The sequence below is a fragment of the Calonectris borealis genome, chromosome 29 (genome assembly GCF_964195595.1).
Source record: "Calonectris borealis chromosome 29, bCalBor7.hap1.2, whole genome shotgun sequence".
NCBI classification, from domain to species: domain Eukaryota; kingdom Metazoa; phylum Chordata; class Aves; order Procellariiformes; family Procellariidae; genus Calonectris; species Calonectris borealis.
Window position 1 is genome coordinate 2525466 of NC_134340.1, and position 13391 is coordinate 2538856.

The 13391-nt window shown below is 44.6% G+C and overlaps 1 protein-coding gene across 1 annotated transcript; it reads left to right on the plus strand.

The window, feature by feature from the left end:
• The first annotated feature begins 65 nt into the window (after window positions 1–65).
• SYT11 (synaptotagmin 11) lies at window positions 66–13162 on the plus strand. The gene is made up of 4 exons (XM_075176012.1): window positions 66–267; window positions 4802–5625; window positions 8410–8530; window positions 10095–13162. The coding sequence occupies exons 1-4, from the start codon at window positions 234–236 to the stop codon at window positions 10403–10405; spliced, it is 1290 nt and encodes a 429-aa protein (XP_075032113.1). The 5' UTR covers window positions 66–233; the 3' UTR covers window positions 10406–13162.
• Window positions 13163–13391: the final 229 nt, after the last annotated feature.

The following is a 13391-nucleotide window of genomic DNA, read 5'->3' on the forward strand; positions in this document are numbered from 1 at the left end:
GCGCGGCCGGAGCCCCGACACTTGCCGAGTCACCGCCGGGCGGCTGCGGGGCGGGGCCGGCCGCCGGCTGGCGCGGGAGGGGCGGGCCGGGCTGCCGGGCGGGGCCTGCGCCGCATCGGGACCAGTCGGCAGCTCCTGCATCCCGGGCTGCCAGCATCCTCCGGGCGGGGGCCGGCACCGCGGCGCCTCCGCACCGGGCTCCGCATCCCAGCTGCCCCGGCCTAAGCTGGGCCATGGCGGAGATCACCAGTGTCCACCCCGGCTTCGGTGAGTGCGGCCGGGCCGCGCGGAGGGCCCCTTCCTCCGCGCCGGCGGCGCCTAAGCGAGGCCCCGCGAGGCGCCCGCCGCCCCCGAGGCCGGGCCCCGCTCGCCGCGCGGGGACGAGCCGCGCCGGCACCGTCCCCCCCCGCCCCCGCGGGCCGGTCGTCCTCCCCCCGGCGGCAGCCAACACCCACCGCTCGCCGCCGGCAGCTGGGGCGGTGCCAGCGCTCGCCCCCGGAGCCGCCGCGGGACAGGGGCTGCGGCCCGGCCCGGCCCGGCCGACGGCAGCGGGGCCCGGGCCCGCGGGGAGCAGGTGCGCGGCCGGGCCAGGCGGCCCCCGCCGCATGACGTGATGTCTGTGCCGGGCCGCGCCGCGCCCCGGCCTTTGTTCGCGCCTCCCCGGGGGACGGGGAGGCTGCGGCACCGGCACCGGCGGCCCGCCAAGGCGGGGCCCGCGGCTGCGGCCTGGCAGCCGGGAGAAGGGGTCTGCGGGCGGCGGCGGGAGCCCCCGAGCGGGGGCGGCGGCGGTGGGGGGCGGCGCGGGTCTCCGGGCCGGGGGTGCGGGGCGGCGGGGGTGTTACGCCGTTCTCCGGGGCGGGGGGGACAGCCGGCCCGGGCCGCGGCGCTGGCCGGGCCCCGGTGGAGTCGGGGGCGCCTCGGTGGCGATGGCGAAACTACAAACCCTGCTAAATCATCAGAGGTGAAGCGGCCCGAAGCCGTGCCCGTGTGGCCGGGGTCCAGCCACGGGCATGGCGCGGCTGCCGTGGGTTGCCAGCGAAATAATTCTCCTGAGTTGGTACTCGCTAATTTTTAAGGTGCTTTTTTTTGTAGTCCAGCGGGTGACAAAGGCTGGTACCGCAGCGCTGGGTGTCTGTGTCTGTTGGGTTTCTCCACTCCTGAAGATCCAAATCACTGTCTCTTTCTGTCCTCCAGCAACTAGAATAGAATAGAATAGAATAGAATAATTTGGGTTGGAAGGGACCTTTAAAGGTCACCTAATCCAGTCCCCCTGCCGTGGGCAGGGACAGCTTCCACTAGATCAGGTTGCTCAGAGCCCCATCCAACCTGACCTTGAGTGTTCCCAGGGATGGAGCATCGACCACCTCTTTGGGCAACCTGTGCCAGTGTTTCACCACCCTCAGTGTAAAAAATTTCTTCCTTAGATCTAGTCTAAATCTACCCTCTTTTAGTTTAAAACCATTCCCGCTTGTCCTGTTGCAACAGGCCCTGCTAAAAAGTTTGCCGCCATCTTTCTTATAAGCCCCCTTTAAGTACTGAAAGGCCGCAATAAGGTCTCCCCAAAGCCTGCTCTTCTTCAGGCTGAACAACCCCAACTCTCTCAGCCTTTCTCCATAGCAGAGCTGTTCCATCCCCCTGATCGTTTTTGTGGCCTCCTTTGGACCCGCTCCAACAGGTCCAGGTCTGTCCTGTGCTGAGGGCTCCAGAGCTGGACGCAGCACTGCAGGTGGACTGACCTTCCCCTCGGACCATAAGACCCCATAGTTAAAGCACAGTTACTACATTCCCTTAAAATTCTGAAGCACTTAGTAATAATTGTCCATACTATATAATTTATCTAATGTACAATGTATCTAATTACCTTTTACGTTCTGTGTTGCCTGGAATCCAAGAGCCACACGCTGTCATAATTTAACCATTGGCCACTATTAGGTATTAGGGTATAATTAGCAAACATCAGTTTTAAAAGGAAGTTTTCAATGATTTCTTCATTAATTGAAAAATAATTCCATATCCCCAAAAGTTGATTCTGTTTCATTTAAATCTCAGCATCACATCAGAACAAAGATTTCTTCTGCGAAGTTTGAATAAAAAAGCATGGTTTGCTCTTTTTGAGAGAGGAGGCAGGCTGCAGTGCCATTTAAAATGGACATTCAAAGCACTTTGCTATGCACGGAGTTGAAAAAGCTTAACTAAAATTGTTTTTAGGCAGCTTTACATCAGTGTAGTTTACAACTCTAAGGAATTACGGAGACAGGATTAATGAATGTATGGATTGATTACCTAAGTAGGAGGCTTCAGCCAGGAAAAGAGAGGTGTCACGAGCAGCGCAGAGCAGGGAACAATTGCTCCCTGTTTCTTCTAATGCAAGAACAGGCATCAAATGAAACAAGGTGGGGCGGGCTCAAAATAAAAGCCCTTGTTTTGTCATGCCAGGTAATTAAGCTGAGGAACTCTTTGCCACAGAATATTATGGGAGCCAAATTTAAGAGTTAAGATACTTCAACTGAAGAAGGATCACAAAGACTTGTTTGATGCTTTCTAGTGTGACTGCTGGTTGCTTCTTCTAAAATTGTCCATCAGATCTGCGGGAAATGAAGGTACAAGAGCTGATTCTATGAAGACACAACAGAAACAAAACACACACCAAAAAAATGAAATCAGAATAAGAAAGGAGTTTCAGCATTTGTCCTTTTTTGCACATCCACTGAGGCTTTTAATATCTGTATGTGGCTGAATTGTATTCAAATTAAGTGTTAAAGACCACTTGCCTCATTTCAAAGAGAGAACATTAAATAACAAAATAAAGTTGGTTTTTTGGGGGTGTTTTGTTAATATTATGAATTCCTCTTGCTTTAGTTAATTCAGTCCAAGGCTATCCTTGCAGTGGGGCCTGAGACAGGTTTATCTGTGGAGTCGGTCATCATTGCAAAAGACTTCCAGCTTCAGTCTGGGAAGACTTCTGTCTAACCAAAAGTGATTTTGCTATTTCTGCAAAAAAGGAGATGTATTCTCTTGAAAATCATAGTTTTCCCTGAGCCTATCAGACATTCAGATTATAGTCTGGCAGTCTTGTCCTCTTGCCTGTTAACCTCAATAAATAATAATGTGGAACGAACAGAGAAAATACAAAATTAAGGTGCTCTCTATAGCTTCAAGTATGAGGTTGGAAGATTATTTTCTCCTCTTTATGGTACAGAATGAAGATATGAAAGCCAGACAAGCTTATCTTTTGTACTAGCTGTTCCATTTAGCTATTGCCGTGATTGTCATGACAATGATTTTTGGTTTTCCCTTTTACTGTGGAAGCAGTTTGTGCAATTTGTAAAGAAAGAGATGTAGGGCTAGAGGGCTTTTTTGTTTGCTTGCTTCCAAAAAAGAAAAAATTGCTTTAATGATGATCAAACCAGTAATACAATAATAAGCTCTAAGAAGAACCTGGCTCTATCTTCCCTCTAACCTCCCTCTAAGAAATTGAAGACAGCAAAAAGGTCTCTCCCTTTTCCTTCCCTTTCAAGACTGAACAAACCCCACTCTTTCAGTCTCTCCTCATCTTCCATCTGCTCTCCATTCTCCATCCGCTCCAACTTTTTAATCGTCTTGGTGGCCCTTGACTGGAATTGCCTGAGTATGTTGATACAATATACTGGGGAGCTCAACAGTACTGGTTTCATTCTCTGTCATGGTAATAATTCTCCAAAGTCAACTGTTACAAATAGAAAATAACTAGCATGGTTGCTGAAAATGAACATGGTGCCTTTTTTGTTCTGGCTTGTCGTTACTGAAGAACACAGTCGACATAAGCTCTAGAAAATATCAAATAATCCCTAAATCCCAATACAGGATTTTCTGTCTGTTGTTTTTGGACGTTGGATTTGCGCATGAAAAGGAGTCTTGGTGGTAACTGTCGGGTGGACAAACTTTTGTCCGTAGCTCCCAGCTCATCAAAACCTGTAAGAACATCAGTAGCAGTACTGGGATGAAAAAGCAGAGCAACAGTTACAGAGAGCAACCTCAGCTTTTGGGTGAGACACAGAGAGGGACTCGCACGATCGTTTCATTAGTGCTCAGCATACTTTCCCAGAGGAGGTTGTGGGAATGGTCAGAACGATCACTGGGGGAGAAGCAGTCCACCAGAGTGATACAGATCGTTTTCATGTTATATGGACATGCGACTGCCCTTCTTTCCCTTGGACTCTTGGGTCAGGGCCATATTCACCCCAGCAGAAAAAAATAAATGTCATCTATCCCAATGACACCTCTTTGTCTTTTCTGTGTATACCATTGGCCCTGTATCTGTCGTAAGGGACTAGGACAAAGGCATTTGGGGCCAAAGTGATTTTTTAAAAATTGCTAATAAAGGATAACTCCAGATCCAGTGTTATGGCCATATTTATTACTCCCTTCCTGTTGTTAAAATAGAATTGTGTAATTGAACACGGCATTAAAAAAAAAAAAAAAGAGTGCCTCCTGCAAATCAAGAAACCGTATTCCTGTGGAGCTGTGGTGACGCTGGTAATGCGAGAGCTTGATTTGCTGAGATAAGGCAATCAACCATTTGAAATCGTTGGCACATGAAACATAGGTCAGGCATGCGTTGGTGTAAAATGTTTCCCACGTAAGAAAATATAAATTAAAGGAAGTGATTTTTTAATCTGGGGAAGCTTTGATACCAGGATTATTGAATTAAGAACAACATAATAGTACCGTATAGGTCTCCATCCCGATGTGCTTGGTCCCGTGGGGGCACGGCCACCGCGAAGGTACAAGCTCATTCCTGACTGCCTTGTTTTCTCCGCAGATGTCTCTCCAGTTGTGGCAGGCCTCATTGGTGCTACTGTCCTTGTGGTTTCTGTCTCAGTAACAGTTTTTGTGTGGACATGCTGTCACCAGCAAGCAGAAAAGAAGCACAAAACCCCACCATATAAATTCATTCACATGTTGAAAGGCATCAGTATCTATCCGGAGACCTTGAGTAACAAGAAGAAAATTAACCGAATCCGGAGAGACAAGAACGGCACTCCTAAGGAGACTGGAAGGGGAAATCTCTTGGTGGATGCTGCTGAATCCGGTTTAATAGGTTCCGATAAGGCTCCAGATGGGCCAAATGCAGCCCCCCATGTCGACCAGCTCCCAATAAAAGTAGATTATGGAGATGAACTAAGTCCAGATCAAAGCCTCACTCCAGGAGGAAGTAAAACCTCCTCCCCATCTTCTCCAGGGGATGATGTCATGTTGGGTGAACTGACTTTCTCCGTGGACTACAACTTCCCTAAAAAAGCGCTGGTAGTTACCATTCAGGAGGCTCATGGGCTGCCAGTGATGGATGAGCACACTCAGAGCTCTGACCCTTATATCAAGATGACAATTCTTCCAGATAAAAGGCATCGAGTGAAGACTCGTGTACTTCGCAAGACGCTAGATCCGGTCTTTGACGAAACCTTCACTTTCTATGGGATCCCATACAGCCAGCTCCAGGATTTGGTGCTTCACTTCCTCGTGTTGAGCTTTGATCGCTTTTCTCGAGATGATGTTATTGGAGAGGTCATGGTGCCCCTTGCAGGGGTGGATCCAAGCACTGGAAAGGTTCAGCTGACCAGGGAGATCCTCAAAAGGAACATACAAGTAAGTCACTTCATGTAGTGTGACACAAGACTCCTTGCATTGTATTTGACTCGGGAGCCTTCATGGTCTGATAAGCTGGAATACTGCAAATCCTTAGCCATGAGACCCATTTTTCCACAGATACATTATTGGTATTGTATGGCTGTGCTCTTTTAGTTTGACCGTTCTTTGCTGTGTGGTTATGGCGATTTGATAAGGCATGGAAATGATGAGTGCTATAACTGGGGATGCCAAGAAAAGGGCAAGTCCCCATCTCCAAGTAAAAGAGCTGATGTGGTAACGGGACATTCACCAGTGCCCAGCCTTCTCGACCGTATGGCGGCGGGGGAGAGCTAGAGGTAAGGGTGCTCTGAATAAGTTTGATACGGATTCTGAGGAACGACGTCTTCTGTTCTGCAAAGACAAACCTCACTTAGAGGGAGGGAGGTTTGTCTGCTCTGACCATTTTAGACACCTATGCTTGTAATTACCTACATCTGAATTTGTTACTGTAAGCCGCAAGTAAGTGGGAATACATCAACAGGAGTCTGACAGGATTCCTCTTGTCCTGGAGCAGGTATCTAAATCAGCTCAGATGAATCCCACCCTAGATGACTCTATTTTTTTCTCACTTGAGAGCAAAGTGTGTCTAAGATGGTTTTGTCAAGTAGAGACATCTAAAATTTAGGTGAAGTTAATCCCACTCTTAGTGTCTACAGCTGTAAACTAGAAAGATGAGCAATCCATATAAGATACTAAGGCTTACATTGGGGAAGATGTCTTCTGTCCTCAGAAAATACACTATGCTCAAGTAGGAGAATGAGGCGGTACTTAAGATTTTTATTTTCTTGCTTAGTTTATTTTTGCTACCCATCCTCCAGGTTCAGTAGAAAATGGCATTTGGTCTCACTTATTGCCTTAACGTATTGGAAATTGTTGCTGGGCTCTAAAATCCTTCATTACATCCTAGAGTGGCAGTATTTTACTTGAAAAGTTTTTTCTACTATATGGGCATTTCTTTTTTTTTTTTTAAAGTTATTTAAAGGAGACTCTGTCAACAACCCAAAACAAACCGAAAGAATCCCAACAAAACCAGAGTTTTGTGATTACTTTGCTTTTAGGTTCTTGGGATGCTTTACATTACAATAAAACAAGTGACCGGTTTAGGTTCTTTTAATAGTATTCTTTTCAGTGCATTGACCGTATCTCTTAGAAATAATAGATTAAAAATAGAGGAAAAAGGTCACGCTAAATAAAAATAGATTTAATCAAGGATGCAAATTATTTAACATTTATTAGTAATCAAAAATAGATTTACCTTAGTGTCAGGTGTGCATTCCTGAAAATCTGCGTAGTTCCGCAATGTCAAAACAGCCGTTACTGAACAAAGTTTTCAATGTCAGGGAGTTTGAAAATCTGGAATACAGAATTGCGTTTAAAACCCAGTAAATTATTGCACTGATCCAAGCCAGCAAAGGCGTACATCCCATCCTAATGAACATTCCCAATACTTTCTAACAGACGATCTAACAATGCAAATTACTTTGAAGTAACTGCATTAAATTACTTCAGACCAAAAGAACCCCAGAACTCTTAACAACATACACACACCCCACACTCCCCCCAATACTCTCTCTGGCCGTTGTATTCTGGTATCCAAGGAGCCAGAGTTCTCAACACTTCCCTTCCGGGGCCAGGAACTTGCTCATATATTTACTCTCCTCCCAAAATTTTGCGTGAGCAGCAATAGGCTTCGTTCCTTGCATTTGGGAAACTTTTCTTAACATGAAACACCCAGGAACTGCTCAAATAAAAAGAAACCACCAAAATTATAATGAACGTTTTCCGTGTTTAAGTTTACATGCACAATTTTTCCCCGCTAAGCTGAATAACAGCAGCTGAAAGAACAGCTTCACCTCTTGGGTGAGCACCAGAGCATTTAATGTGACATTTACTGTAGTGCTTTACTGGTTTAAGTAAGAAAAATGCCTTCATTTGGGGACCCCCGCGCACCCTTTGCTCTGCAGAGTTAACAGTACCAGACACCGATGGGGGCAGGAGGAGGGCAAGGTGCTACCGGTCAAAACTTTCAGCAGGCAGCTGTTGGAGTTGTTGCAGTAGCTCTGCTCTCGGTGCTTTACTGACACCACACGATTTCATACCCATTGCTAATACTGTTTGCCTTGATAGCAAATAAACTTAATCTAAATTAGTGCCATCTCAATGAAAGTTAATGAACGCCATCTGGAAACCAAACCTAATTATCTTAATATTATATTACTCTTCGAAAGGATGTACAGCAAGTTTAACAGGGTAGATTTGGGTTTATCTTTTTTCTTCATCCTTTACCTTTGCAGACCAAACCGATGGTGAAGCTGTCAAAGCATACCTAAAGAACTTGAGGTGCTCAGCCATCGAAGCTCCACCAAAAGCCAATGAAACTTAAGCTCCTAAAAACCACAGATGCCTCTAGTAGCAGACCTCAAAAGGCAGCCAGAGCCACTGTTCTCTCAGAAGGTGCCCACCAGGTTTGCCCTCATGGAAACAGAATCGAGGGGTGAGGCTGTGGTGATGCTTACCGTGCTCAGCAGGCGTAGGGTGCACAGCGCAGAGGATTTACGTTACGCCACTCGCTCCTTCTCCCAGAGGCTCCATCTGCCTGAGGCACTTAAAATGGCCTGCATCTAATTTTCCAACTTTTTAGGCATTTAGCACAGGGAAAGGAAATTCTGGTGACCTCCAGTATTTGCCCCTATTTATAAGACGATCTTGTCCTGATAAGTTCTTTCTGTTTCTTTTTCACAGAAATGCATTAGCAGAGGGGAGCTGCAAGTCTCCTTGTCTTACCAGCCTGTCGCGCAGAGAATGACTGTTGTGGTGCTGAAAGCCAGACATTTGCCAAAGATGGATATCACCGGCCTCTCAGGTAGAAGCTATTTTCTCCAGCTCTAACTGTGTATTAAAAAACCTCCAATTTAACTTTCTGATCTTTTCACCTGTCTTATCTGAACATTGTCTTTGTTTGCACACTTTTCCTCAAACTCTTTCTAAGGGCGATGGATCACTAGGAGGGATCCATCACTCACCAACAGATGGTTATACAAACAAGACCAGATCCCTCCTACAGCGAGACCAACAGTTGCATCTTCCTGCCATCACCTGGTTTGTTTACGAAGACAGCATTTTCCAAATTCAGCAGATCTCCGTGTTGTTTTTGGCCAGACCGTGCAGGCTCTGTGCCTCCGTGCTGCTGTCACTCATCATCGCCCTTAGCAGCGTTTTTTCTACAGCACGACCGCTGCTTACTGCGCCTACCCCAAACCCTGCTCCTTGGAGAGGGTAGAAGAGAGCGAGCGCAAAAAAGAGGAGGGATGGACTCACCATAGAGAGGAGTAAATTCAGATGACATTAGAAACAATTCTTTTTTTTTTCTTTTTTGTTGTTTTTGCTGTTTTCGTTGTTCTGCCATTTGAAGAAAAGAGAAGAGCTGCTGTTTTGGCTTTCCTAGTTTGCAGTCACAGGTTCTCAGACTCCTGAATCCCCTTAGCAGTTTCCTTCAGGATTATGGGAAAATGGTTGGAATCAACTTGAGATTCAATAATAGCCTGTTTTTGCAGCTTTCTCCTGTACACCTCAGAAAGAATGCAGACTTAATTCTCTATTGTAGGCCTTAAATTTTACTCTTTCTTAAAAAAAAAAAAAAAAAAAAGCTTTCCATGTGTGATCTCCAACTCCAGGATAAATTTTTAGTAACTGTTCTTCTACCTGTTGAATCTCACAAGGCTAACGTCATTTCTTTATATGCTCTTTATATTATGCATTTCAGTTGGATAAAAAAGGTGAAAATTAGCCAGTGTCAGCGGGGCAGGTGACTTTCAGCTTCAAAACTTGAGTTATGTGAAAAAAAAGCACTGTGTGCCTGGTATCTTAATTTTAATCCTAAACAATCCGCATAAAGGGCAAGCTGACCGATAAAATAACAAAGTGAGGCTGATGGAAAAATGAAGGCTTTGTATTAAACTTTCTTCTTTTCAGTAGCTTCCACTATAAATGTTTTCCATCTGCAAATTATTAAAATAATTTTGACACTTTGTTGGGCTATTTCCTGAAATAGGGTAAAAAGTATTTCGTGTTATAGGTGACAGTGAAAAGTGAAAGTTTTGGCCAGTCGGGCACTGACCTCACCAAAAAGCTACCCGTTTGGTGTTTCTAGGATGAATTACCGCAATTTACGTGCGAATTGCTTCCCTCCAATCCCCACGCGATGTTGAAACTCGTAAAGAACTTGCGCTCCTCACATCAGCTGGTTGCTCTGCAATGAGAAAATACGCCAACAATCCCTCCCTCCTCCCGGGGGGGCTGTAGCGAGCAGCCTGGATTCACACCACTTACGTGAGCGGGCTCAAGCTCGGCCAGCCAAACCCTGTCTGTTCCTTCCAGGGGCATTACTGGGCTGTGTTATTGGTTTATTTCTCTCTCTCCTCCGGCAGATCCGTACGTGAAGGTGAATGTTTATTACGGAAGAAAGCGCATAGCAAAAAAGAAGACTCACGTGAAGAAGTGCACTTTGAATCCAGTCTTCAACGAATCCTTCATTTACGATATCCCTGTCGATCTCCTTCCTGACATCAGCATTGAATTTCTAGTTATCGATTTCGACCGTACCACAAAAAACGAAGTGGTGGGACGGCTGATTTTGGGAGCGCACAGCATCACTGCAGGTGGCGTGGAACACTGGCGAGAGGTGTGTGAGAATCCTAGAAAGCCAGTTGCCAAATGGCACAGCCTGAGCGAATACTAGCAGAGGTTGCGGCAGCGAGAGCTGACTCGTAGAACAGACTTAAACCTTGTTTTAGCTGTAGAACTAAACTTTCGTAAGAAGCAGCAGCTGATTGGTTCTCTAGTGATGTGATTTTGCAGGGCACTAAAATTCTAAAGAGCATTAAGTGAAAAAAAAAAAAAGATACCACAAATATATATAACAGTGTAATCACGCTATTGCATGCCTAATACAAACTGAAATTAGTATAACTACCAATATCAAGTTGCAGATTTTAATACAATTATCTGTCACTATGGAAGTTGTGTTTGTGCCGAACTGTCTTTGCTGGTATTCACCAAGATTGGCCTGTCTTTATTAGGCTTCTCCCAAAGTTTCTGAATTCTGCTGTTTAACCTCTAGTTTCTTGTTAGTTTGCCTGCCCATTGGTTCTTGCAGTTCTGTTCTTTGCTGGTTTGGGAGTACCAACCGCATTTCCATACAAAGGTGGTTTAGAATTCTGCACTAGCGCAAAAGGAAAATACAGGGGAAAATGGCACTTTCCTTCAGAGAAGAAATAATTCTCTTGTCAGGTACTGAAATACTTGCCGTTGCGATGTACTTGTTGTGGAGCTGTAAGGTCACAACATCAAAGATTTGCATCTAAAATTCCAACGCCAACAAACTGATCACGGTGCTTTTGCCACACAGAAGTTAGCACAGGCATGATCTCACAAACTATCAGAATTGGGGAAACTCTGCTCTATTTCATTTTATTTAACCCTGTCTGTGCATGAAGGGCCCAAGAAAAAAACCAAAAACTGACGTGTCATTGAGTGGTAAGGAAACTCTTGCTGATTCTTTTGAACATTAGATGTGAAATTCTACATGACTGATAAGTTCTGTTATAATGGCATAACATATCTGAGATAGGAAAATATCTTGGGGGAAGAGTTTTTCAGTGAAAAAATTACAGAGCTTCTCTTCATTCATACTTGACTCAATTTGCATTGTATAGGATCTTGTAGTTACCTAAAAGCCAGCTCTCAAAAAAGGAGAGCCTAAACATAGGGCAAAGCCTGTCAGTACAAAACGTGTCAAATGCTTCAAAAAGTTAATTTTCAGAGTTCCAAGGCAGCTTGAGTTAGTTCTTAAATTGTGAATGACTTCTGAGGCTTAGGACATGCTTACCATCACCTCTGAAGTGTAAAAATGTTACTTGACAAATGTGACCTGTAGCACTTCAGGCTATTAACCCTGAATAGTCAGTAGTTTTGAACAGAAGTTCATAAAGTTCCACAAATAGAAGTGAAGTTTGGAAGCAGCCGCGTTAGATCTCATGGTAAACACACCAGCCTACGAACTGGTTTTGTACAAGACAGTAGCATGCTGGCAAGTAACTTGATTTGGCTTCTTATTACATTCAAGCCAGGAAAGATATAAGGATGATAATTGGCAGCAAATAATTGATTGTAAACATTGTTGGTAAACTGAGCGGAAATAGTTACGACAGGCTGTAGAAATTAAAATTATTTCTGAACTCTCCAAGGCAAATATGAAGCAGAACTGAGCTTGCAAAGAGGCCGTGAATTTTCAGTAAATGTTTAGTTGCTTCCAGGCAGCCCTGTTCTGTGCCCTGTGGAATGTAAATAACGTATTGTAATTAAAAAAAAAAATTAAGGTTGTTTAACTACTTACAGGACTTGACTGCTGAATTTTAAAGCCCTGTTGGAAAAATGATCCTTTCCACCTTCATAGTAATGAAAGTAGAATAATTGAGCAAGTCTTACTCGGTTTCCTCTCCAGCCACCACGTAAAGCAACAGCTGCTAGGAGGGCTCTTCGTGCGAACAGTCAGCACTTTGTTAGCTGGCAATACTTTGGCATCTCTTCCTAAGAAATTATTTTTGGAAAGCTGAATTTTCTCACTCGTAGCTTTTTCAGTCATTGAACTTCCTTCCAGGCAGAGCGTCTTTTTAGCACCAGAAGTCGCACTGAAGCTGAAGCGCTCTATTTCTCGGCCTTGCATGGCAGACAGAAGCGTGGACTTGGGTTCGTGCTTTATCGATCCTGATTACGAGGTTTCTGCCTGAGGTTATAGTAGATTTTATCGTTGTCTTAAATGCTTTCTAGCTCCTGCTCTATTAGTGGCTCACAGCCACAAACCAGAGAACAAGTTCTCCCTCGGAAATTGGTGTAGATCTATTTCAATCCTAGTTTTTGCACTAAGCAATTGTGTTGCTGAAGTTTAGCAACTGTCGCGACTTTTCCTCAGAACATGCTTTCCAACACCGCTCCGAACATCTGAATAGGGCGTACGAACAACAACAACAAAGTTCCCCTTTTTCCCTTTGGTGTGAAAAGCATGCTTAAGCCTAGATGATCTCCTTATGATTCCTTTAGTTGAAAAGGAAAGATGAACTTCTTGTCAAGGAAACATGCTCAGGGTAAATAGACTTAGGCTATCAGGCAGATAGGAGTAGCTCCAACACTCTTCTGGAATAAATGGAAACTGAAGATGTGCAGATATATATTTTTTAAAACGTAGAAGAGACAGTAAGTGACAGCGGACTCACTGTAAAATCTCCCAGGTGTGGTTATTCTTTACCTTGTGTCTTCTATTGTAAAATTAACTTGGACAGTTACAACTTTGTGTGAAAAAAGAAAAAAGGCAAAAAACCTAACTCAACATGTGTGAAACTGCATAATGCTATAAGCTAATCTACATTATGTAATGCTATCTTGTATGTTGAATTTGTTAACGCACATTGAGCGTGCAAATAAAAATTAAATCACTTTAGCTGCTGACTGTGCCATGTTTGACCGTAGGCAATATATACATGAGTACACTGAATACTTCAAGAATTTGTTTCTAAAAACATGCATTTCTGCTACGGCAATTCACAGGAAAAGCACACACAAAGTAAATCTCAAAGAAATAAAGCGACATAACGGAATCCTGGCAAATTAAGTGTAACACTATTACTTAAACATCAGCACATACAAAAACTCTCAATAATCTACACAGC

What these genes read in the sequence shown, in the direction of transcription:
- SYT11 (XM_075176012.1), top strand. Translation starts at nt 234, where the DNA reads ATGGCGGAGATCACCAGTGTCCACCCCGGCTTCG. An exon ending in CAGTGTCCACCCCGGCTTCG is followed by an intron (nt 268 to 4,801) that starts GTGAGTGCGGCC and finishes TTTTCTCCGCAG; the next exon opens with ATGTCTCTCCAGTTGTGGCA. An exon ending in TCCTCAAAAGGAACATACAA is followed by an intron (nt 5,626 to 8,409) that starts GTAAGTCACTTC and finishes TCTTTTTCACAG; the next exon opens with AAATGCATTAGCAGAGGGGA.